Source organism: Neofelis nebulosa, chromosome 9 (assembly GCF_028018385.1).
Source record: "Neofelis nebulosa isolate mNeoNeb1 chromosome 9, mNeoNeb1.pri, whole genome shotgun sequence".
Lineage (NCBI taxonomy): Eukaryota > Metazoa > Chordata > Mammalia > Carnivora > Felidae > Neofelis > Neofelis nebulosa.
In genome coordinates this window covers 116,465,217-116,491,166 of record NC_080790.1, presented here as the reverse complement: position 1 = coordinate 116,491,166, position 25,950 = coordinate 116,465,217, and the positions used below count along the sequence as shown (strand labels likewise).

Genomic DNA, 25,950 nt, shown 5'->3' with positions numbered 1-25,950 from the left:
GTGGCTCTGCCCCTTCCATCCCTTGGCTCCCACCCCTGGCAGCCTACCTCAGACCTCGTGCTGCCCCTTGAGTCCTTGTCCCAGCAAACAGCTCTGGACAGCCTCCTCCTCTGGAATCCACCTGACCACAGCCTCCTCTGTCAGCCCCTCCCTGCCCACCCATATCTGGTCCAGGGCAGAGAGGCCAGGGTGACTGTGCAAGCAGAGCCCACAACGTGGCAGAGACTCCCATCTGCCCTTTCGGTGGGCCCCATCTCTGCAAATGCTCCCTTCGGAGGTCCCTCTCCTCCCTCACAAGGAGGAGACAATGACCCCCCCTCCCCCATCCCCACCCCAGGGTGGACAACTTCCAGTCCAGCACTTCTCTCCTCTCTGTGTCTCATGGTTCTCTGCTTCTGGAGACAGGACAAGGGGATAGGGGCTGGGGGTTACAGTTGGGAATAACAGAAATTGCTGGACTATCTTTTATAAGCCCAAAAGGGTGCGTCTGACCCCAGTTTTAACAGAACTCTTTAGAATATGGGGTACTTGGGGCTCCTGGCTGGCTCAGTCAGTAGAGCATGTGACTCTTGATCTCGGGGTTGTGAGTTCAAGCCCACATCGTGCACAGAGCTTACTTAAAAAAAAAAAATGTGGGATACTTGATGTTTTTGCCGATAGTTTTGGCCTTGGTCATCATTACTGGGGCAACAAGAAACTGTTCCATTCCACCTTCTTGTATGGGTGTAAAATGTTCACAGCCCCCTTATCTGCAGTTGTGAAGAACTGGAAACAAGCTCAGCGCTCAACAGCAAGGCAGGATTACAAACCCCAAAAGAGCAGGGACATTTGCCTTATTCACTGTTATACCCCCAGTGCCTAATGGGGTGCCTGACATAGTAGGTGTTCAGGAAACAGTTGTGGGGAAAAAAGAAAGGGACAAAGGGAGGAAAGAAAGGATGGAGAGAGAGAAAGAAAGAAGTAACTTTGAAAGAGTCTTCTAGAATTCCAGAAAGCAAACCCTCTCTCTTTCAGCCAGGTGGAGAAGATGCACTTTTGGGGGGCTGTTTCTGTTCATTTTTAAAACTTCCATCAAATAACTCCAAAATTCAATTCCCTCTTGAATGTTTTTCTTTTTTCATTTTCATCATCCCCCATCTTTTTCACACTCACTGTTGAGGTTCCCGTTTGGAACAGTTGATTGAATTGTGGCTCTGGGGACTCGCAACAGTCATTTTAGACACTTAGAGTTCCAATCACGCCGCCGCCACACCAGCCCCCCCTTTAGCGCCAGAGAAACCATCTCTTATGAGAGCCGATTATATCTTTACAGCCCAGAACGCCACACTCTAAAACATGAGCTGTAAAAATTCTCTGTGACTAATGTATGTCCAAAGAAAATATAAAAATGCCTATTTAATGGGAGAAGGCTGATTGGAAAAATCCACGTGCTGAAGTTCCGTGGCTGACATCATATAGGGCCTGAGCCTGGAAAAGGCTGGGCGCTCACCTGTGCAGGAGCCAAACTGTCCAATCCCTCAGGGTTCATGTAGGCTCCCCAGTTCTCCTGAGGCAGGGAGTGGCAGCCTGGGGAGACAGACAGAGGGATGCACATCAGTTGGGCATTTCCTGTGTGGCACCGTGCTAGGCCCAGTCTCATGGAATCCTGAGAACAACTTCATGAAGTGAGATTTATTACCACCCTTTTGCAGAAGGGGCTTTCTGTGGGATCTCAAAGAATGAAGAGGGGTTAGCTGGGGGAAGAAGGAAGCCCTGGAAAGGAATTCCATGAAGAGGGAACAGCATGTGCAAAGGCAGGAAGCAATAAACAGAATAAAAGCAGTTTGGTGTTGCTGAAGCATGAAGTGCCAGCAGGAAGAGAGAAAGGATAAGGCTGGAGGAGTGAGCAGGAGTCAAGTCACACAGTTTGGTAGACCTTGCTGAGTGGGGAAGGGACTGGGAGGCGCTAGCCGGAAGTCAGGAGATGAAGGATGGAGGGATGTGTCATGAAGACAAAGTCAGCAGGAAGGGGAGACTGATTGGATGCCCATGGAGGCTGAGGGGAGGAGAGGACCCAAAGATGAATGGTAGAGTCCAGTCTCCAGGGCTGATGGTGGGGCTGCCTCTGCCTCGGGTACCCATGGGAGACACAGGTCAGCGGAAAGATGCCACACTGCACCTTGGATGCCTGGTTTCATGGTGCTTACAGGGCGTGAGCCCAGGATGAGAGGGTCTGCCTCAGAAGTGGGTCTGGGCCCAACTCAGAGGCACAGCGGTCAGTTGTCAGTTTCGTGATGACCCCTAAAGCCACAGAGCACAGGGGCTCACCTAGGACAGTGAGGGCAGGAGGCAAATGAGCAGCCATGGACTTCATCTGTCCTAATGTCACACATAATGAAGCCCTGCCAGTTCCAAACGACACAAGTTCAGTTTGGCCTACACAGTGTTTTAAAAAGCTTTGAGCCAATGTTTAAAAATCATGCTCACTTGGGGTGCCTGGGTGGCTCAGTTGGTTAAGCGTCTTGCTCTTGGTTTTGGCTGGGGTTGTGATCTCATGGTGCATGGGTTCGAGCTCCGCTTGAAACCTGCTTGGGATTCTCTCTCTCTCCATCTCTCTGTCCCTCCTTCACTCCCTCTCTCTTTCTCAAAACCAATAAGTAAAAAGTTTAAAAAATGTTAAAAATTATGCTCACTTAAAAATACAAATCTCTGGCTTCTCTTGGAAGATCAGAAGATGTGACAACATGGATTAGAGAAGAACTATTGCTAAGAAGTAGCTAAGAAGTGGTTGCCTCTCCGACAGGCACATGCATCCATTTCCCACAGTCCCCACCGCTCCCAACTGTCTCACAAAACCAAGGCTACGTAGTTCTGTTGTCAATTATCATTGTACTTGCACTATGTCCCACGCCCCTGTCATATAAAGTGTAGTTGCCTAGAGTCAGAGTTGCTGTTTTTCAAGCAAAACAGGAAAGTGTATATCTTTGTGGATGCCAAGACAATTCCCTTGCCTTTAATATGCAAAACAAGTCTGCGTCAAATCTTACCCCAGGTCAGCCCTCTTCTCTCATTCATGAGATCCACTGGCAATCCCTGATCTAGAGGGACACATGAGACAGAGAGAGAGAGAGAGAGAGAGAGAGAGAGAGAGAGAGAGAGAGAGATCAGACATGGAAAGTGACATAGGATGTGCCAGAGGAGAGACTTTTAAGTACGGAGTGATCAGCAGCATTTAAGTTGGAGGTGAGTCAGATACGGCATGAAGTGTTTGTGACATACGTACAGCCACACACGCAGCTGCAGACAAAGAATGCACACAGACGCATGCACATAGACACATGTGTGCGTACACACAGGCAGGCACATGGATACATGCTCTCAGGCACAAAGACATGTGTGTCTGCACGAACACAGGCAAACAGACACATGTGTGTTCACAGAGCCGCCTGAATCCGTGCACCCTCCCAGGGATCCATGCTCACACCTAATGAAGCCCTGCCAGTTCCAAACCAGCAACTCATAACTAAATAAATATGATAAACAGTCCCCCTCCAGATGGCTCTGTGCGCACACCCACTCCTCCCGCTCGGAGGGATGGCACATTCTATGCCGATAAATCCTCCTGTTTGAAAACATTTGCCTTCTTAATTGGCCCGTTTACGGGTAAAATATGTTTCTGGGTAGTGTTCTGCCAGAATGGGGACGTCAAGATGCCCACTCACCCAGGGCTCAGCCTGGAGACAGGACTCAGGGCTGCTGGCTCCAGAGAGGTCCCGCTTAACCCATCCACAGAGATGAGACCCACTGGGGAAGGATCTCAGTGCTGCCAGGGCAGGCTCCCCCTGGCTTTTTCCTCCCTGTGCCTCAATTTTTTTCTCCAGGTACACAGTGCACGCGTCACTATCTAAGGTCCCTGAAAGAATCCTGTTCACACTCCCTTCTCTCTGACAGCATGCCTGTGAGGTGTGATAAACTAGGATAACCCCTCTAGTGACTTGAATGGTGGCCCCCTAGAAGATCTGTCCCATCCAAATTCCTGGAAATTTTGAAAGTGACCTTATTTAGAAAAAGGATCTTTGCAGATGTAATTAAACTAAAAATGTTTTTTTTAATTTTTTTAATGTTTATTTTTGAGAGAGAGAGAGAGAGTGCACGAGCAAGCACAGGGGAGGGGCAGAGGGAGGAAATCACAGAATCCAAAGCAGCTCCAGGCTCTGTCTGAGTTGTCAGCACAGAGCCCGACATGGGGCTCAAACTCATGGACCACGAGATCATGACTGGAGCTGAAGTCAGATGTTTAACCAACTGAGCCAGCCAGGTGCCCCTAATTTTTTTTTAATGTTCATTTATTTTTGAGACAGAGAAAGAGACAGAGCACGAGTGGGAGAGGGGCAGAGAGAGGGAGATACAGAATCTGAAGCAGGCCCCAGACTCTAAGTTGTCAGCACAGAGCCTGATGCGGGGCTTGAACTCAGAAAGTGCAAGATCATGACCTGAGCCAAAATCGGAGGCTCAACCAAAGGAGCCACTCAGGTGCCCCAAAAACCTTAAGATGATATCATCCTGGATTACCCAAGTGGGCCCTAAATCCAATGGCAAGTGTCCTTATAAGAGACAGGAGAAGACACACACACACCGACGACAATATGAAGGCAGACCAGAGGCTGGATTCTACACACGAAGGAACGCCAGGCTTGCTGGCAAATTCCGCAAAGATGCACTCTCCCCAGGAGGCCCTGCTGACATCTTGAGTTTGGACATCTGGCCCGAAATGTGAGAGAATGAATTTCTATTGTTTCAAGGCACTTCATTTGTGGTAATTTGTTGCAGCAGCCTCAGGAAATTAACATACCCCCTCTTTTATGTGAGGTATGACTGCACAGAGCTGGGACTCAAATTTTCATTTGCTCTTTACTCTGACATTTCACAGTTTCCAAAAGGAGACGCCCAGTAGACATGGGGAAACGGAGGCCCAGAAAGGCGCTGGGTGTCATGTGGTGGCAAAGCGAGGACCAGTACCCAGCACGCTCACCCTCCTCATGCTTCACCCCCCGGCAGTATCCTCATCAGGAGCAGAATGGGCAGACGCACAGCAAAGGACAGCCTGAGGTGCAGCTCCCCCTCAGGATCCCATTCTGAGACCCACTGAGGAAGCACAAGAAAGAGAACCCCTTGGGGGTCCCGTTTTCTTCTCTAAGATGGGCCCAGGGCGCCTGGGTGCCTCAGTCGCTTAGGCATCTGACTTCAGCTCAGGTCATGATCTCCCAGTTCGTGAGTTCGAGTCCCACATTGGTTAAGCCCCACTTCTCTCTCTCTCTCACTCTCTCTCTGCCCCTCACCCACTTGCAGCCCCCCCTTAAAATAAATTTAAAATAATAAATAAAACTTTAAAAAATAAAATAAGATGGGCCCAGGATGAGAAAATCATGAAAAATCCCTCATAGCCACTTTCTACTGGGCACTCAGGATGTACCAGGTGTCATGGCAACCTGTCCTCCCACGTGCCCACCCCCACCCGGGGAGATGGGTGACAACATCTCTTCTCCCACTGCTCAGGTGGGAGAGTGAGGCCTGAGAGACAAAGCCACACACTGGACCACACAGCTGGTCACCAGCAGAGCCGGGATTTGAATTCAGGTCTGTCTGCTTCAAATGCCACTTCAAATGCTACTTCACAGGTAAGAGCAGGGCACCGTCTAGGGGCAGGGGAGCAGCCAGGCCACCAGGAGCAGAGTGAGGCCCTGACTCCTCTTTCCTCTCTCACCCATAAAGAGCTGGTCTGTGACTCAGTGGCCCCAGCATGCCCAGGTCAGAGTGGGTAGACAGTGTCAATCACCCACTGTGTGACGTTGGCCACCTCACTCCCCACTCTGAGCCTCCCTTTTCTCATCTGTAAAATGACAGATATAATGACAGCCACTCCTAAGGGTTATTGTGAGAACTGATGGAAGTAAAACCCAGAAAGTCGTTGGTAACTTGCTGAGCATCCAGTAAGTGCTTAATAAATGCTGGCTGGCATTAAAGCGAGCTTAGAGGCCAGTGAGAGACAGCATATAGCCTCTGGCCATGGAAGGTCACTTTATGACCAAAGTGAGGCCAGGGTGTCAGGCTGTGGCCCTGCCTGTGTGCTCACCACTAGCATTCCTCCCCAAAGGACACCCGTCTTCTGCTTGTGACTCAGCCCAACTGCTGTTCTGAGAGCTGAGAGGTGCCCGAGAGAGATGTGTGTGGCCAGGGATGGGGAGAAAGCAGAGAAGGGAATGCTAGTAGGGCAGGCTTCCCCCGGTGACACCCAGCCCACCTTTCCTGGAAGTATTCAGTAGGTGCTCAGTAGGCAGCCTCAGTGACATCCTCTGCCCTCTTTACGGGAACATCATCTGGATTTATAACCAGTGTGACTACTAAGGGTTCAGTCCGGCTGATACCAACAGAAACCAGATCATTAACATTAGCCAAGAGGGGATGGTTAAGGTTCAAAGTAGGAAGAAAAGGAAAAGTGGCAAGTTTGTTACCAAACTAGGTCCACTGAAGTCTCCCTATTCTGCAGAGACAATGATCTCGTGGGGTCTGGGATCAGGGCTCTGGGCCCCTATGCAGGCTAAACAACTACTCTTTTTTTTTTTTTTTTTTAAGATTTTATTTTTTAAGTAATCTTTATACCCAGTGTGGGGCTCGAACTCACAACCCCGAGATCAAGAGTCACATGCTCCACTGACTGAGCCAGCCGGGCGCCCCCAAACAACTACTCTTTTATTATGTAATGAGCTTGCCTATAAGATCTCATTGGACTAAATGATTCTGTTACGAAAAAAAATTTGAAAAGCCCTGTCCTGATCCAACTATCCTTTTCATCAATTAATTCATTTATTCAACTAGCGAGTATTGAGTCCACTACATGCGGTCACAGGGTGGTGCTGAGCACAGCACTACAACAGCTGCTGCCTTCCTGGAACTTAGGGTTTGGAGGGAGAAATAGACGTTGTACAAGTAATTGTAAAGTCTCTCCAGTGATAGGAGAGCTGGCTAGGCAGGACAGGGATGAGAATATATAACTGAGGAGCCTAGGGTGGGGGAAGCAAGCCAGACAGAAGGGCCTTGTGCTTGCTCTTAAAGACAACAGGCAGGCATGAAGTGACAATGTTGAGCCTGGACATTAAAAGGTCTCCCTGTCTGCTGAGTGGAAAATGGTTTGTAGGGAGTCAGGGAGACAACAGGGAAACCAATGAGGAGGTTGTGACAAGCGAGTGTAGCTGGTGGCCTGGACCAGAGACAGGGCAAGCTTCATGGGTGTGTGACCTGCATAAGGCCCTCATTCAGAAGGGTCACTTGGTTTATTTTTTATTTTTTTTAAGTGTATTTACTTATTATTTTGAGAAAGGTAGAGAGTGAGTGGAGGAGGGGCAGAGAGAGAGAGGGAGCCAGAGAATCCCAAGCAGGTTCCACACTGTTAGCCCAGAGCCTGATGGGGGCTCGAACTCACGAACCACAAGATCATGACCTGAGCTGAAACCAAGAGTCGCTTAACTGACTGAGCCACTCAAGCACCCTGGGCCACTTGGTTTAATACCCTGTTGTCACTGTCTTGAAATTCTTAATAATTTTTGAACAAGGGGCCCCGTGTTTTCATTTAGCCCTGGCGCCCACAAACTATGTAACAGGTCCCGACCAAAGCAGGGACAGGATCTTCCTTAAACACTCAAAGTCATAAACAGATCTTTTTCTACTGGTGTGCTGGAGCTGGCACGTACCAGCTCTGAGAGCCAATTGTTCAATTTTGAGGAATCAGGTTGTCCTGTTGGTATCTTGAAATCGGCCATGGTGTGAATTAGCACCATGGAAATCAGGAAACAGTACAAGTCTGGGTCTTTTTTTTCTTGAAGACATTTCCTCATCAGTGTTTCCGAGGGCCAGTCCGAGGCTCACCTTGACAGTGTGTTAAAAATATAGTTTCTGGGTCCCCCTCCCCAGGCCTACTGGGTCCACCGGCTGGGTGATTCTGGGGGCTGCCTGAGGCTGGAGAGTCAGGGCGGGAAGGCCCTACACAATGGGGGGATTGAAAGAAGAAATTGGCAGAGGTGTGGGGGTGGCAGCTCACCAAGGGAGCAGGACAGCATACCAGGGCCTGTGCCCTTGGGGACCCAGCTCCAGGCCAACCACTAAAGTCCCCAGACTGGGACCCACCCTCACCCTTCCCTGTGGGGCTCAAACCCAAGTGGACAGTGTTGCCCTCCCTTGCGGAGGTCTGGGGGGGGGGGGGGGGGGAGGGCAGGGACCCCCGACAGAGAGACTTCCCAGAGGACGAGGGAAAAGCCCACACCATCAGCACCTCCCCCTCCAACAGACCCGAGCAGCGTGGGCGTGGGCGCTCAGGAAATAAGGACATTGTTACCATTGTTGTTGTCCTAATGGCCCCACCTCAAGGCTGACCTGTCCCCCTTCTCCTACACCTCTCCTCTCGCCCCCCCAGGCCCTGGAAGGAGCTGGAACACACCACACATCCCTCACCCAGCAGCCTCTCGGCGGGAGGATCCCCGCTGGGCAGGTGGGGGGAAATGGTAGGGTGGGGAGGGATTCTAAGCACACATACCCTTGTCCCCGCCCAGGCTCCAGCAGGCGCTTGCCTCTCGCTCGCTGCAGGGGAGCAGACCACCCGGGAAGAGCCCGTCCTCCTCGGCGCTTCCAGAGGAGCCTAGGGTCTCACTCCCTGGGAGACGGCGCCACCTACAGGCCCCCGAGAGCATTGCTGCGTCGGCCCCTCAAACGGGCGAGGATCTCACGCCCCTTAGGCTGGGAGGCTGGGGCGTGCTCACTGGAGCACAGCATCACACGGCTTCCCATTGTCCCCGCACCTGGAAGGAGCCGTGGCATAGTTTCCCAAATTTGGAAAATGTCACTTGGAGATTCTGCTTGCACATTTGCCCCCTCAGTCTGACTTAACTCTTCAGTTCCTTCAATGAACATTTATGGGAAACTTATTCTTTCTAGGCTTCAGTTTCCTCATCTGCAGAATGGGTTTGAAGGTGTTGCACTAGAAGAGATTATCTCAAAGGCTAGGTGGGATTCGCAGACTTTAATGAGAAAGAGAATCATGTGGAAGCATGTTTAAAATGCAAGTTCCGGGGCCCCACCCTGCAAGCAATTCTGATCCAGGCAGGAATCTGCATGTTGAATCAATCCTTGGGAAATTCTGATGCAGACGTTCTGTCAACCTCAGGACGAGAACAGGTCTTCAAGGAGGCTGGAAAATCAGGCAGGGACCTGCCAGATCAGGGCTTGAGAGTGGAAGCTGTGATTCTGTCCAGAGGGCAGTAGAAGTCACGGAGCTTTTATAACAGGAGTGACAGCTCTTTAGAAAGATTACTCTGGCTCCAGCTACCAGGAAGGATCGGGACCTGGGGAGGCAAGGTGAGTGGCAGAGAGATCACAGAGTTCACTGCAGAAGTTGCTCAGTTGAGATTTAGGTGTCCTGGACCAGGTGGTGGTAATGGACAGGAAGGAGAAGGGACAGATTTCAAAGGTAAATCCTTTAACTTCCTTGAAATACAGGAAGAAAACACTGACATTTCTGATTATCTGATTTATCCAGGCTTCTATTTTTTAATTATTCTTTAAAAAATGTTTTTAACATTTATTCATTTTTCAGAGACAGAGCATGAGCGAGGGAAGAGCAGAGAGAGGGAGACGCAGAATCTGAAGCAGGCTTTAAGCTCTGAGCTGTCAGCACAGAGCCAGATGCGGGGCCCAAACTCACAAACCAGGAGATCATGACCTAAGCTGAAGGACATTTAACCGACTGAGCCACCCAGGTGCCCCTAATTATTATTTTTTTAATGTTTATTTTTGAGAGAGAGAGTGTACACACAAGCAGGGGAGAGGCAGAGAGAGAGGGGGACAGAAGATCTGAGATGGGCTCTGCACTAACAGCAGTGAACTGTCGCTTGTGCGACTCGAACTTACAAACCGTGACCTGAGCCAAAGTCAGACTCTCAACCAATTGAGCCACCCAGGCACCCCTTATCTTAGCCTTTTAAAACCTTAAGGTGTTGGGGCACCTGGGTAGCTCAAATGGTTGAGCCTCCAACTCTTGCTCTCCTCTGCTCAGGTCATGATCTCACAGTTAGTGGGATGGAGCCCTGCATGGGACTCTGCGCTGACAGCACAGAACCCCTGCTTGGGATTTTCTCTCTGCCCCTCCCTCGCTCCCTTTCTCTCTATCTCTCTCAAAATAAATAAACTTAAAAAATAAAATCAAACCTCAAGGGGTTCTGTATGTATTATGTATACAATATATTAGTATAGAGGTACACATATGTACTATATAAATATACATATTTATATTACATATAATATATCGAGAGAAGGAAAATATATGTACATATATGTATATCTATAGAGAAAGATTGATAGAGAGATAGATAGATGATAGATGTAACATGTACTCAAAAGAATTCTCTGGGGGCGCCTGGGTGGCGCAGTCGGTTAAGCGTCCGACTTCGGCCAGGTCACGATCTCGCGGTCCGTGAGTTCGAGCCCCGCGTCGGGCTCTGGGCTGATGGCTCGGAGCCTGGAGCCTGTTTCCGATTCTGTGTCTCCCTCTGTCTCTGCCCCTCCCCCATTCATGCTCTGTCTCTCTCTGTCCCAAAAATAAATAAAAAACGTTGAAAAAAAAAAAAGAATTCTCTGGATGGAGTTTGGAGACCAGATGAGTTAATTCAATTTCTGGCACATGGCCCATGTAAACACTCTCTGTTGGCTATCATGACAGATTATGTCTTCCAAAAATAGGCCCAATGATACCTCCTGTCCTCCAGGGTCTTTTAGAACTAGCCATGCTCTCATCAAGAGGTCGAGTCTATTCCCCTCCCCTTGAACCTGGGTGGGTCTGCAACTTATAACCGGTAAAATGCAGCGAAGTGCCTCTGCATGCCCTCTAAGGCAAGGCCCTAAAAGTAATGCACCTTCCCAGAAGCTGGTTGGGGCAATCCCTTTTAGAGCCCTGAGCTTGGACTACATTGAGGCTCCCATACCGTGAGGAAGCCCAAGCCACATGGAGAGGGCCTGTGCTCCTGCTGACAGTCCCAGAGGAGGTCCCGGCCAATAACCAGCAACAACCACCACATATACCAAAGAACTGAAGAGGTCTCCAGATGATTCCAGCCATTGAAGTAATCGCCAGCCTTTGCAGCTGAGGCCCCAGTTACTGAGGAACAGAGACAAGTGGTTTCCACTGGGCCCTTTCCAAATTTCTGACCACAGAATCTGTGAGCATAATGAAATAGTTGCTTTTCACAACTAAGTTTCAGAGTGGTTTGTCATGTAACAATAGACAGGTAGAACTGCCATCATTACGTACCATGGTATCTTTGTCCACACCTTCTGTGAGGGAACCAAGTGTCCCCCGCATAACCGACCAAGCTGAGGATGGAGAGAAGGAAAGAGGTAGTGTTTACCGGTGAGATGCTCTGGAGGAAAATGGGTAGGGTCTCAGGGTGGGAGGGCAAGCCAGCCCCTGAGGGGTCCCACCTTCGAAAGGCTCTAGGAGGGAGCTAGGAGCCTGACTCCACTGCGTGGTTCTGACACCACCACTCCATTCCTGGTCACACTGGATGATTCTAGATCCTGTTGCCTGTGGCCCTTTTGCTCTCAGAGGAAGATTCCTGAGAGAGTTGGCCTCCTCTTTGGACCCGACCATTTGGTCACATTCAGAGTTGGCACCTTCTGAGGGAGACAGGGAGGAGATTCTGTGAACTCCCCACTCCCACACCACTGTGGCAGGGAAGGAAGGGCTGCAGGGCCTGGGAATAGGGGGGTTTGGATTCTTGTGGCTCTACTGCTCCCCAGTTCTGTGGCCTTGGGCAAGTCACTTCATCCCAATGCGCTTAGGTTTTATTAGCTGTAAAATAGGGCAATATTTGGCCCTGTCCTGAAATTGTTCTTGGGTGGATAAAATAAGATGAAACACATTAAACCCTTGTTCTTCGTAAATACCTCCTTAATATTTGCCATTCTTTTTTTTTTTTTTTTTTAATTTTTTTTTCAACGTTTTTTATTTTTATTTTTGGGACAGAGAGAGACAGAGCATGAACGGGGGAGGGCCAGAGAGAGAGGGAGACACAGAATCGGAAACAGGCTCCAGGCTCTGAGCCATCAGCCCAGAGCCTGACGCGGGGCTCGAACTCACGGACCGCGAGATCGTGACCTGGCTGAAGTCGGACGCTTAACCGACTGCGCCACCCAGGCGCCCCAATATTTGCCATTCTTTTAAGGCTGTTGTTCTTACTGAAAATGAACAAGTCCAGGCAAGTAACATCACTGAGCAAGAGAACACATTTCTGCTCTGAAAGGGGAGACCTTTCCCCTCTTCTCCAGCCCAGAGTTGCCCTGTGCAAATTTAGCCAGAGGCTCATGGAAGCCTAGCCTGGGATTGGTGCAGAACCTTGGCTGTGAAACCCAAAGCTCTGGGCTTCTATCCCAGCTCTACCTGACTCCTCTGTTGTCTGAGCAAGGCCAGGACACAGCCTAGCAGGAAGGAAGGAAGCTGCTTCTCCAGGACAGGGTACCCAGGGCAGACAGGAAGAGACCTGGGTAGGGAGACAAGGGAGTTGAGTTCATGTCTTAGTTCTGCAGTATTTGCTATGGGATTTGAAGTACCTGGTGCCTTTGTTTCCCCACCTATAATTCATTTCATAAATACTTAACTGAAGGTCTACTCATTTTGTTCTTGACCAGCTCAGACCCACATGGAAGACCAGGGTGGCCTCCAGGACTTTGAACATGCCTTTGAAAACTATCCTAACTCCCTGTCTTTCACACCATTTCCCTTGCTGAGTCTTCAACGCCCCTCAATCTTGGCTAAGGCAGTGCTTCCTCTCACAAGCCCTTCTGGGTCAGGTACCCTCTTCTAAACGGGTTTCACTACATTGATTACCCAGCCTGTGGTGGCAATGATGTTGAAGAGGATGATGGCCTGATTTTCCCACCAAACCATGAACTGGCACAAAGATGCCCAAATACAGTTGTGGAATGGCCTTCACAGAACAGAAAATTAATCTGCTTCTTTCCGTCATTGATTAGCAGTGGGACCCAATGAAGGATACAGCCTCAGTTTTCACATCTAGTAAGTGGGACTGGCTCCTAATACCTGTGCTTCCCACCTCTATCTCACAGAGCTCTCTAAACCTTGCTGTGTGCTTTACACGTCATGACCTCACAGCAGTTATGAGGCAACCTAGTGGGTTGAAGTGTCCCCTAAAATTCATGTCCACCTGGAACCTCACAATGGGACCTTATTCATTTTGTTTTGTTTACTTTTTATTTTTTTGTATTGAATTACTGCTGCTTTCAGGCCATTTGATACACTTTTCATTTCTTTTTTTAAAATATCATCTACTGTAAAATTGGCTTCCATACAACACCCAGTGCTCATCCCAACAACTGCCCTCCTCAATGCCCATCACCCACTTTCTCCTCTCCCCCTTCCCCCATCAACCCTCAGTTTGTTCTCTGTATTTAAAATTTTTTTTTTCAACATTTTTTTATTTTTGGGACAGAGAGAGACAGAGCATGAACGGGGGGGGGGGGGGGGCAGAGAGAGAGGGAGACACAGAATCGGAAACAGGCTCCAGCCTCCGAGCCATCAGCCCAGCGCCTGACGCGGGGCTCGAACTCACGGACCGCGAGATCGTGACCTGGCTGAAGTCGGACGCTTAACCGACTGCGCCACCCAGGCGCCCCTGTTCTCTGTATTTAAGAGTCTCTCATGGTTTTCCTCCCTCCCTCTCTGTTTGTAACTATTTTTTCCCCTTCCTTTCCCCCATGGTCTTCTGACGTTGCTGCAAATGGCAGGATTTCATTCTTTTTCATTGCCAAGTTATATTCCATTGTGTATATAAACCACATCTTCTTTATCCATTCATCAGTTGGTGGACATAATTTGGCTACTGTTGAAAGCCTTGCTATAAACATTGGGGTATATGTTTGGGGTGCCTGGGTGGCTCAGTCGGTTGAGGGTCCGACTTTGGCTCAGGTCATGATCTCGCGGCTGGTGAGTTCGAGCCCCGCATCAGGCTCTGTGCTGACAGCTCAGAACCTGGAGCCTGCTTCAGATTCTGTGTCTCCCCCTCTCTCCGCTCCAACCCATTCTCATTCTGTCTCTCTCTCAAAAATAAATAAACATTTAAAACAATGTTTTTTAAATATTGGGGTACATGTGCCCCTACGCATCAGCAGTCCTGTATCCCTTGTGTAAATTCCTAGTAGTGCCATTGCTGGGTCGTAGGGTAGTTCTATTTTTAATTTTTTGAGGAATCTTCACACTGTTTTCCAGAGCAGCTGCACCAGTTTGCAATACCACCAACAGTGCAAGAGGGTTCCCGTTTCTCCACATCCTGCCAGCATCTACCGTTTCCTGATTTGTTCATTTTAGCCACTCTGACTGGCGTGAGGTGGTATCTGAGTGTGGTTTTGATTTGTATTTCCCTGAGGATGAGCAGCATCGTTTCATGTGTCTGTTGGTCATCTGGATGTCTTCTTTGGAAAAGTGTCCATTCATGTCTTCTGCCCATTTCTTCACTGGATTATTTGTTTTTTTGGGTGTGGAGTTTGGTGAGTTCTTTATAGATTTTGGGTACTAGCCCTTTATCCGATATGTCATTTGCAAATATCTTTTCTGTCAGCTGCCTTTTAGTTTTGTTGATTGTTTCTTCTGCAGTGCAGGGATCTTATTTGTAAAAGACAAAAGATTTATACGATCTGAAGAGAAACCAGAGTATTACAATGGGAACTTATTTGGAAATAGGGTCTGTGCAGATGTAATTCAAGTAAGGATCAAGATGAGATCATATTGAATTAGGGGGGACCTAACAATGATGAGTGTCCTATAAGAGATAGAAAAGGATACACAGAAACATACAGAAGAAAGCCATGGACTTCAGACCTCTTAAACTGCGAGAGAATAGATTTCTATTGTTTTAAGGCAGCTGGTTTGTGGTCATTTGTTATGGCAGCACTGAAAGACCAAAACAGACAGGTGTGTTATTACCTGCACATTACAGATGAGGAAACAGGCTAAGGCAATGAAGTCACCTCCCTAGGCCCACAGAATCCTTGTGCTACAGAGGCAGGATCTGAACCTTATACGCCAGACCCCAGAGCCCTGTGCCCTTGGCATCTACGTCTTGGCCTGCTGCTGCCCACACACCAGCCCACTGGCTAGTCTGCGCTTGGAAGACACAGGACTGTACCCGTGGTAACTGCTGTGTCTGAAATCGCCACACTCGGGGAGCCTGGATGACTCAGTTGGTTAAGCACCTGACTCTTGATTTTGACTCGTTCATCATAAGTGAGTTAGAGCCCCAAGTCAGGATTCTCTCTGTCCCTCCTCCACTCGTGCACACTTTCCCTCTCTCTCTCTCTCTCTCTCTCAAAAGTAAACAAATAAACTTTAAAATTGCCACCCTCACTTCAATGAGGGAAATGGAAGGCAGCCTAAAAAGCTTCTTCTCTACCGCTCCTCTTGTCCCAAAACTATTGCCTGAGCAACTCATTTTTTTTTTCTTTCTCCTCCCCTCCTTCCTATCTGCCCTACTTCCTCCCTCCTTCCCCTGCCTCATTTCTAAGTTTATTTATTGAGAGAGAGAGAGTGTGTGTGTCTGCGTGAGCATGCACACAAGCAGGGCAGGGACAGAGAGAGAGGGAGAAAATGAGAATCCCAAGCAGTCTCCGTGCTGTCAGCACAGAGCTTGAGGCCCGAGCTAAGAGTCAGGACACTTAACCAACTGAGCCACCCAGGCGTCCCCCTGCCTGATTTTTGAGGACTGTGTAGATCCCTCAATCTCATGCTCAAGATCTCAGTCTAGCCCCAACCTATCCCTCCAGTTCTACCTCTTCTCAAGCAAGCCCTTCCTCCAGTCAAATCCTCCTGAGCCAGCCCTCACTTCACTGCCTTCTTGTTTCCCCCCATAAGGTTCCCTTGGTCTAGAATGCCCCATCCATCACAGGCACACATAAAAAATCCACTCCTGGGACACCTGGGTGGCTCAGTCAGTTAAGCGTCCTGATTCAGCTCAGGTCACTGAATCCCACGGTTTGCGGGATTGTGGGATCAAGCCCTGTGTTGGGCTCTGTGCTGACAGCTGACAGCACAGAGCCCACTTGGGAGTCTCTCTCCCCCTCTCTGCTCCTCACCCATGTGTGCAGGCACTCTCTCTCTCTCTCTTAAAGTAAATTTAAAAAATTTACTCCTTCTTCAAGCCCAAGCCCAATTCCACCTCCTCCTGGCACACCCAGTCAATAGCACATTCCCCTCTGACCATACATGCTTTCACGCAAACATCCTTGAGGCCCGATCTGTGCCAAGCAGATCTAGGGGCCAGGAAGTGTGATGACCTCACGGTCTGGTAAGAGAGTGGGGAATCCTAACAAGAGGAGGAAGTGGGAAGCAGAGGATGAAGCAGCAAATGCCTGCGGGAACGAGGAAAGCTGTGCCCAGAAAAGGAAGGCCAAGGGACCAGAGCCCATGTAAAGGCTGGGAAGCAGAGAGCACATATTCTAGGAGACAAAATCCTGCATAACAATATGGGGAAGTCATGGGGAGAGGTGAAAATGGGGGCCAGGTCACAGAAAGTTCATGTGAACCATTCTGATGTCTTGATCCCGTCCACCCTACATCAGAATCGCCCAAGGAGTTTGTTAAAATGTAAATTCTTGGATCCCTACCCAGATCAGGGATGGGGCCCAATACACTTGAATTTTTCACAAGCTCTCTGGGTAATTCCAATACACAGAAGAGGAGAGAGCAGAGGTAGACTGAAGGGTTTGAAAGGAATACGTCATGATCTGATTTGCTTTTTAGAAGAAATTGATGGTGCTAATCTCACATCTGCCTTTTGGTGTCTGCCTGTGTGGTAGATACTTGGTGCCACCTAATTCAGCAACCATCCCTCCTTCTTTCTTCCTAACAGAGAATAATGGGCTCACAGAAGGAGGCTCCACCCCCAGCCCAACGGGAGGATCCGGATTGGACCCTTTTGTCCAGTCCCAGATTCCTTTTATACACTTTCCCAGACTCCTTTACGACAAGAAATGACCACGCAACAGTTGTGGCTCAGGAGATAGAAGGACAGTTTGTGTGGAGTCATCCGGGAAAGGTTTGCCTCCTGTTAACATGGGCAGACGCAAAAGAAAATCTGGCTAGTGCTGATCCTCCTTCTAGATCCCAAGTGTGTGATGAAAGGCCATCTAAGGATCAAGAGGTAGCAAGCCCCGTAAGGAAAAGCTAATGTATGGAGGGTGGCAGAGCAGAAGGATACAACGATCCTGGTTCTGGAGGACGTGGTTGAGGCACTGCCTCCAACCCAGACTCCCCCAGTGCCCTTCCATCCAACCCTCCACCAACCCAAGACTTCTTGTCCTGAGACTACTAGAATCTAGCTCTCTTGAGGGCAGCGACTTTGTCTGTTGCATGCACTCTCCCTGCCTTGAACAGTGCCTGGCACACAGTAGGTGCTCAGTAAGTATTTGTTGAGTAAGTTTTGAATGGTAAGTAGATGACTTTAAGGTTTACACCAGTCATCTGAGTCATCTGTTAGCTTGTAGCCAATGAATCCTGACACAGTAGGACTGAGACCCTCCTGAGAGCAGGAGAGACTAAGCATGACTGAGCACTACCCCACAGGCCTGCCACAGCCCACATCTAACAGGAATAAGCAGCTCTTTCTCAGAGGAGCTCCAAACACTGTCCTGGACCTGGGTTCAGGCCTGCCAGAGCTGGACAGTTGGGTCTGTGAGTTCCCCTCATCCAGACCTGGGGTCAGAAGCCCCTGAGGCAACTAATGAGAAGCTTAAGAATATCCACTCTGGATTTCCCACACCAAAGGACATCCAGGAGCTACACCAACTGCAGGGTGAGAAGGTGGAAGCTGGCAGCAAGTGTTGCCACTAGATTCTTCTTGAAGTGGAAAGAAAGAACTTCTGAGAATAGCCAGACCCACCCTCCATACAAGTCATGAATTTTTTTTTTTTTTTTCAACGTTTTTTTTTTTTTTTTTTTTATTTTTGGGACAGAGAGAGACAGAGCATGAACGGGGGAGGGGCAGAGAGAGAGGGAGACACAGAATCGGAAACAGGCTCCAGGCTCTGAGCCATCAGCCCAGAGCCTGACGCGGGGCTCGAACTCACGGACCGCGAGATCGTGACCTGGCTGAAGTCGGACGCTTAACCGACTGCGCCACCCAGGCGCCCCACAAGTCATGAATTTTTAAGCCACTGTGGTCAAGTCTCAATCCTAAGTGTGGCAGCCAGGGAAGATGAGAAATGAGGAGGCAGGCACAGGGCATCAGCAACTTCACAAATAGGACCTCTGATGATCTAGTCCCGGCCCCTTGTTTCACAGATGGGAAAATGAGATCCAGGGTAAGTGGGCAACCTGCCCCACTGTACCCAGTGAGCAATGGCAGTGTTTGTGAACTCAGGTTGATTTTAATCTTAAGAGGTTTAGGGATGGGCATTAGAGAAGGGATCCTCTCAAATTCTGCCAATTGGCATTCAGAATTAAGAACAAATATGCATAGGTCCAATTTTTTTTAAGTTTATTTATTTTTGAGAAAGAGACAGAGAGAGTGAGAGGGGGAGGGGCAGAGGAAGAGGGAGAAAGAGAATCCCAAGCAGGCTCTGCACTGTCAGCATGAAGCCCGATGTGGGGTTCAAACTCATGAGCTGTGAGATCACGACCTGAGCCAAGATCAAGAGTCAGATGCTTTACCGACTGAGGCACCCAGACGCCCCAGGTCCACTTTTCTGAAGGAGAAGGTCCACAGTGTTTGTCAGATTCTCTAGGGGTATAAGACTAAAGAAAGGTAGAGAGAATGGAAGAGGCCAGGCCAGGGTCACATGGTGAGTCACTGCAAACCTGAGACTACCACTTGTGTCCTAGATTCTCAGTCACTGCCCTACACTTTCTCTCCATGGGAAAGGCCATTTTCTTCAGTGCACCAATGTATCAGATTGGTTCAATAACCCAATGCACCAGGTAGGACTAGTCAGTGGGAAGACCATGGTTTCCAAAAGGTGGAGGCTCTGCTGTCCTGCTGGCATTGCTCATGGACACTAACAGAGAAGAACTAGGAAAGACCATGGAACTACACGAGAACCATTCACTCCTGAGCTGTGCCCAGACGATCCCTGAGCAAGATGAAGGCCACGGATCCATGGCATCCAGAACGTAAATGCATTTCCAGTAAGACGTACTCTGTTCTTTGGTTCCGACTGTTGATGCACGTCATGCTCAAGTCTCGTATATGCTTCCACAGGCTCCACTGGATACCGTGCCAGCCTTGAAAGAGTCAACTCCCAAAGCAAATGACAGATTGATTGAACACAACAGCAAAGTATGAAAATTAATTGAGATATTTAATAGACAGTGCAAACCATAATTTCATCTGAATATAAATGTATGCACATGTTTCCAATGAGTTATCTATCAGTTATCACAAACAGCAACAAGGACCTTAGAGCTATGTTAGAAAAATGTATATAGCTGGAATTTAACTCTACAATCTCACTTGCTCTCAAGAACACCATTCATTTCAAATCAGTGTCACAAACTCCAAAAAACCAGGGGAGTACGAGTGAGGGGTGGGCAGAGTGGTAAACACAGGGGCCAGTATACAGGTGATGGACAGAAATACAGCTCTCAAGGAACCCAAATCAGATGCATTATTACAGCTAAGGACAAGGAAAAGCCTATGGCTTTAAAAAACGACTCTTCTGCCAGTACCATACAAGTCTCACAGAGATGTGCGACGAGTCAACTGACTTAAAAGGACAGAGGCTACATTTTCAGATCATTTCAACTGCACACGGTCGACCCTTTCCATTGAGGTTCAGCAGTGGAGTTAGCGTAGTCCAGAAGCTCAATGTTGGATTTGCAAATACAGTTTATTTTACAGAAATTCAACATTATAAACAGCAGGCACCTCCCACCCACCCCCCACCCCCCACCCCCCTCCCCATCCCGCTGGGTGCAGACCATGCTATGCAGAGAGTGAGCAGTGATGTGGCCCTACTGCTTTGGAGGGAGATTCAGGAGCGATGGAACCTGCCTGCACCATGTCCTGCCTGCCCCACACACGCACATGCCTGCCCGCTGCACAGGCCACCAGAGTCTGTCTGGGCCCAGCCCGCATTGGACCAGTTAAATGGATCCAGCCCAGTTCTCCAATTCCTTCATGTCGTCCTCTTCTTCTTCCTTCTTCTTGGCTGTGTAAAGAGAGAAAGGGCTACTTAGAAGCTGGTTACAGTGCTCTCAACACATTCTGGCTGGGTGCCAGGGCTGTGCCACATCATGTCTATAAAACAGCCCTGCCCTCACACCCAGCCTCGTGGCCAAGCTATCAGCAGACTGTTTCTCTGTGCCTGAAAGCTGCAGCATAAAACTCCTGATAACAGGCATACCAGTTCCCAGCACCTCCCCTCCACCAGCACTGAGGCCAGGCAAAACAAGAAGGATTCTACACTAAGAGTCTGTCAGACTTCAGGTGAGGCTTCCATCCAGAGCATTCAAGGAAGAACCCCAGAGGAGATCTAATCCTTGCCAGCACTCCCCCTCCACATTAAGTGGCTTGAACCACCTCTCCACACCCACTAGTGCCCCTTAAACAGTGTGTGGATGTGGACCCCCTTTGCCTGAACCCACCACAGGCTGCTGACTCAACTTGGGGGACCATTTCTTCTCTGTATGTGGGAGGGTAAGAGGACAACAGCCTGGTTACACTGCTCCCTGGGTTCTCCCTCCATGACAAATCAAACTGCTATATCTTTTCTAGAAGTCTGGTGTGGAATATTTCTACCAAGGGTGAAAAATGGAGGAGGGAGGGGGAAGAAGGAGCAGGCAGAAGGAAACGAAGGTTTTATAGAACCAGGTCTCTAAAAAAAGCCAAAGAAGTTTCCTTCCCACAGTGGCTGCCTCGGAGGCCCTAAGTTTTTATAGGTGTGCACAGAACAGGCTATTAGACGGAGTAAGAGCTATCCTGGAATTAAACTCTCACATCTTCTCCCAGTGCCTAGAGCTTTGTCTTGTTTGGTGACATAGGAAAAATCATTCTGGAATAATAATTCTCAACTGGGGGTGACCCCCCACATACTCTGCAGGGGACATATGGCAGTATGGAGACATTTCTGGTTGTCACACCTTGGAGAGGACAGAGCCCAGGGGTGCTGCATAAACATCCATAGTGCATAAAACAACCCCCTTCCCCCAACCCAAAGAATTACCCGTGTTAATAATGCCGAGGTTAAAAAACACTGTTCTAGAGAAAAACTAGGAAAACACAGGTGACGTTGTCTCTATGGCCGTCAGAACAGATTTTATGTGGTTCTCAATCCTGGGCAAACTCAGGACCCAAACTGACACCACCACATGGCATCAGGGATATGTCATGACTGGGTAAGAAGTACTCACTGGGTTTTGATGGTAAGGTTATAGAGGGAACATTTGGTAGAGGGACTGTTTCGGGTCCACTGATTTCCAGCAAATTCTTGTCTAGCTCCTCCTGTTCTAGTTCTTCTAATTCTGCCATGAGCTCATCCTGGTAAAAGGAAACACAAGAGTAAGAGAGATGTCCCTGGGAATCCTAGCCCCTGCAGCAGTACCTCTTTCCTGATGGCTCAGGGGACACATACCCCTTCGAAGATGGTCAGAAGAGAGATGAACTCCAGGTCCACACTCTGTGATTCAAACCCTAAACATGGTTCTACTGGTGAAGCTAACACACCAGCAAGCAGTTATGGAGTCTATATCCAGGGTTCTGCACTAGCTGTCAGCATTTTGAGAGAAGGGATTATACACTTGATCTTAGCCAAAAGGCCGAGAAGCGATTCAGAGAAGGGATCATGTATTTTCATTCCTATTTCTTTATCTCAGAACTGGGCACACTCCATGAATGTTCAGGAATACTTGCTGAATTGAAATTGACTTGACTAGTCCATCAAATTTTAGTCTGACAACATGAAAACCCTGGTGCTGGGAGCCACAGGTGAAAGCCACAGGCTGTACTGTCAGCTACACCGTGGGAATCAGCATGAAGAGGTCCAGTGGAGAGGACCTCACCTTCAGTGGCCTCAAATCTAACACAGAACGAAATACCTTCAACAGGGCCTGTTATTGGATTTTAGAAAGCTAAGAGACCCAAGATCCCAATTGCTACAGCAGAAACCAGCAGGTGGCCGAGTTCCAGATGGATCCCTCAGGGGTCAGATATAAATGCTCCTTCCTTGGCTTCATCTTTACCTCAAATCAGAGTTGCCTGAGGGCAAATCCTGTACCAGGGAATGGTCACCTCAGTTGCCACAGCTCTGAGCCTAGGGTCCACCATGAAAGGTGTAAGATAATTATTTACTGAAACCAATTACTGACCTGAAGCCTGCTGAGGAGTCCCTATGAAGGTTCCTCTACTCAACCTAAACTTCTACACCAAAGAGTGAAAGCATCTCTAAAAATCCAGAATTAGGGAGAGTTAATACCATGCCCTGTTTATGTCCAAGTCTCTGGAGGGATGAGAACTGGTGATTTCCAAACCACATACACCCTACTGGAGAGCCTTCAACAGCACATCAAAAGGTGGCTTGGGTGTCATTTGTGGAACTTGTGAGAACTGCATGAAACCACTCACCTCATCAAACTCTTCTCCAAATCCTACAGGTTTTGAAATAGCTGTTGAAATCTCCTCTGCAAGTTCTTGCTGGTCAGCAATGTCCTGCATTAATTCATCAACTTTATCGATGTCCCTTCAAATGAGATGGACAGATGTAATATTAGACATTCAGTCTGTGTGAAGAGGGCCTACGAGGCAGGAAGAGAAACCCCACTGCACACAATCTGCTTCCTAGTGCTACCCTCTATACCCACTATTATTACTCCCTGTGAAGAATTACTTTTTTGTCTTTATTGTCTTCCTTCCCCTTTTAAAACAGAGAAGCGCAGAATCAAGAGGATGGAAGTATTCTTAGACATCATCTACTCCCAACACCCTAAGGAAATAAGGCTTAGCAAAGTTAGATGCCACATTCATGATCTCTCATGTAAGCTAGTAATAAACATGTCAAATGAGACTACAGGACTTTAACTCCTGGGCCAGTAAGCTCTTCTTCAAGCTCGAGGGCAACTCTAACACCGCACAGGGGGAGATAAAATCACAAATCATAAAATATAGCTGTGCCACTTGACAGTTCTCAAATCCACTTATGAGCCTCCACCAGGCTCCAAAAGAAAGGCAAACATATAGAATTATTTTCTATATACTATCAATCTTATAAATAATATAATAAACACACACATATTTCAAAGTATACATAGTGGTTCACTGAGACGTGCTCTCTGCTGGGCATCTTGGAGAACATAGAAATTTTTTAAAATATTTTATTTATTTTTGAGAGAGAGAGACAGAGCATGAGTTGGGGAGGGGCAGAGAGAGAGGAAGACACAGAATCCAAAGTAGGCTCCAGGCTCTGAGCTGTCAGCACAGAGCCTGATGTGGGGCTTGAACTCACAAACCGTGAGATCATGACCTGAGCCAAAGTCAAACGCTTAACTGACTGAGCCACCCAGGTGCCCCAATACTTCACTTATTTAAAGGCTACTTTTCCTGCAACCCCACATTTCTAGAGCAGAGATCAGCAGACTTTTTCCATAAAGGACCAAAGAGCAAGTATCTCAGAATTTGTGGGCCATACAAACTCTGTCACAAACCTGCTGTATACCACAAAAGCAGCCAAATAGACAGTATGTAACTTAATGGGCACAACTGTGTTCCAATAAAACTTTATTTACTAAAATAGGTGGCAGGCCCATAGGAGGCATCTTGCCAAACCCTGTTCTAGAACATGGCTAAGTACCCCAAGGAAGTAAAAAAGGGCTTCAAGTACCCAAATATATGATCCAAGTCCAAGCACTGCAACAAATGCAGAATTTTGTTCATGGGAGAGGCTCTCATTTGTAGTCTAGTGTTACTCTGGCCTTTAATTACAACTATAACAAGGGTAGCTATCTAGTTTCTTAGGCCACTGTATGTGAGTAGTAGCCACATAAGGGAAGGATTGCTGAGGTCAAGAACATCGTTTTTACAGATATATTTTTTAAAGTAATCTCTAGGCCTAACATGGGGCTCAAGCTCACAACCCAGAGATCAAGAGTTGCATGCTCTATCTACTGAGCCAGTCAGGCGCCCCAAGAACATTGTTAATATGACAGCCAAAGACAGAGCAAGGGGGGAGCCAGAAAATTCCATCGAAAGCAGATGTAAAGGGGCGCCTGGGTGGCGCAGTCGGTTAAGCGTCCGACTTCAGCCAGGTCACGATCTCGCGGTCCGTGAGTTCGAGCCCCGCATCAGGCTCTGGGCTGATGGCTCGGAGCCTGGAGCCTGTTTCCGATTCTGTGTCTCCCTCTCTCTCTGCCCCTCCCCCGTTCATGCTCTGTCTCTCTCTGTCCCAAAAATAAATAAAAAACGTTGAAAAAAAAAAATTAAAAAAAAAAAAAAAAAAAAGAAAGCAGATGTAAAAACAGTGAGATCCAAAGTCCTCAGAAGCACCAATCTTTTCAGGATCCCTACAGCATCAGGAAAAAGCCCTGGACAGTGATTCTAATCCCAGTTCTATCCAAGCTCACATATAACCCGGGGCAAGTCACTTCCCCTCTCTGGGACACAGCATCCCCCTTGATAATCAGAGGCCTGGGCAAGAGGACTTTCTAAGGACCTTTCCAGCAAGAAACTCTGCTCATCACAGTTAACTCTGAATTACTCAGAAATACAGTTTCATTCCATGTGATCTGCTTCTATAGGCAACAGAATACAGGATCCATTTTAGGAGTTCCAAAAAAGAATGCAAATTAATACAAATTCAGATGTTTGAATGGGTAAGTCAAGGGGTTGCCTAAGGCGTTGTCCTGGGATTGAGGCATTCTAGGGCCAGCACTGCCCTGCCACACGGTGCCCACCCCACCAGTGGGTGACCACGTACATGTTGTCATGCGCAGCCTTCATGGCCTTGGCAGCATAGCCCATGTTCTTGAGCACCTCCGTGTTGGTATTGGCGTTCTCCAGGGCCTCTCGCTGAAACTCAATGGTTGATAGTGTGCCGTCGATCTGCGCCAGCTGCTTTTCGTACCTCTTCTTGCGCTTCAGTGCCTGGAGGGCAGCTGCATGGGGGGAGAAAATAGGGTTTCAGAGAGCCCAGATCAGAATATCTTCGAGTTCACTTGAGTCTTCTCCCTAATTATAGTAGACGCACCTCAGTTGCTGCTTTCACTATAACACAGGGTTAATAATCTCTTCTATGCAAAGAGCACATTCAATTTTCTAAAAAAACTATACAAAATTCACATACTTCAAAATGCAGCAAAGCACACAAGCAAAAGTTCACACTGTGTAACCACACCCCACAAGTCAAAGAATGGAGAGGCACCCAGATGGAGGCTGCGTTTTGAGGCCATACTGCCTTAGGTTCAAACCCCAGCTCACAGACTTAGGTGAGCTACTGTGCCTCCCTGATAGGTTCACTGTGAGGAGTAAATGAGATAATATATGTAAACACCTAGCACAACATTAAACAGAGCGGACACCCAGAAAACAGCACCTCTAATTATTATAAAGCAGCTTTTAAAATATCATTTTATGCTAACTAAATTATAAAAACAATAAATAATTACTATACTAAATACTGGACCAGTTGGGGTTAAAATGCTCTCTCACCCATAGCTGACAACTGTAAATTGATACACTGCTTCTGAAAAGCAACATGGCAACATATGGCAATAGCCATAATGATGTTCCTGCCCTATGACCCAGTAATTTCCTTCTGGAAATGTATTCAACAAAAGCAAAAATCCTCATGCCTAAAGATGGTTACTATAGCATTCTCTATCACAGAAAACAAAACACAACTAAAATAAAGACAGAACTCCCTATCAGGGACAAATCT

General features: G+C 48.1%; 1 protein-coding gene across 2 annotated transcripts in view; it reads right to left on the bottom strand.

Annotated features, from left to right (window-relative positions):
* Positions 1-19,367: 19,367 nt before the first annotated feature.
* CHMP4B (charged multivesicular body protein 4B) overlaps positions 19,368-25,950 on the bottom strand; it is a 54,930-nt gene continuing 48,347 nt past the window's right edge. For both annotated transcript variants that reach the window (XM_058685337.1, XM_058685339.1), the window contains exons 2-5: positions 24,991-25,168; positions 22,647-22,761; positions 21,437-21,563; positions 19,368-20,235 (exon numbers count right to left, since the gene is read on the bottom strand). In XM_058685337.1, coding sequence (XP_058541320.1) covers positions 20,171-20,235; positions 21,437-21,563; positions 22,647-22,761; positions 24,991-25,168 — 485 coding nt within the window. In that variant the 3' untranslated portion in view covers positions 19,368-20,170. The remainder of the gene's footprint in view (positions 20,236-21,436; positions 21,564-22,646; positions 22,762-24,990; positions 25,169-25,950) is intronic.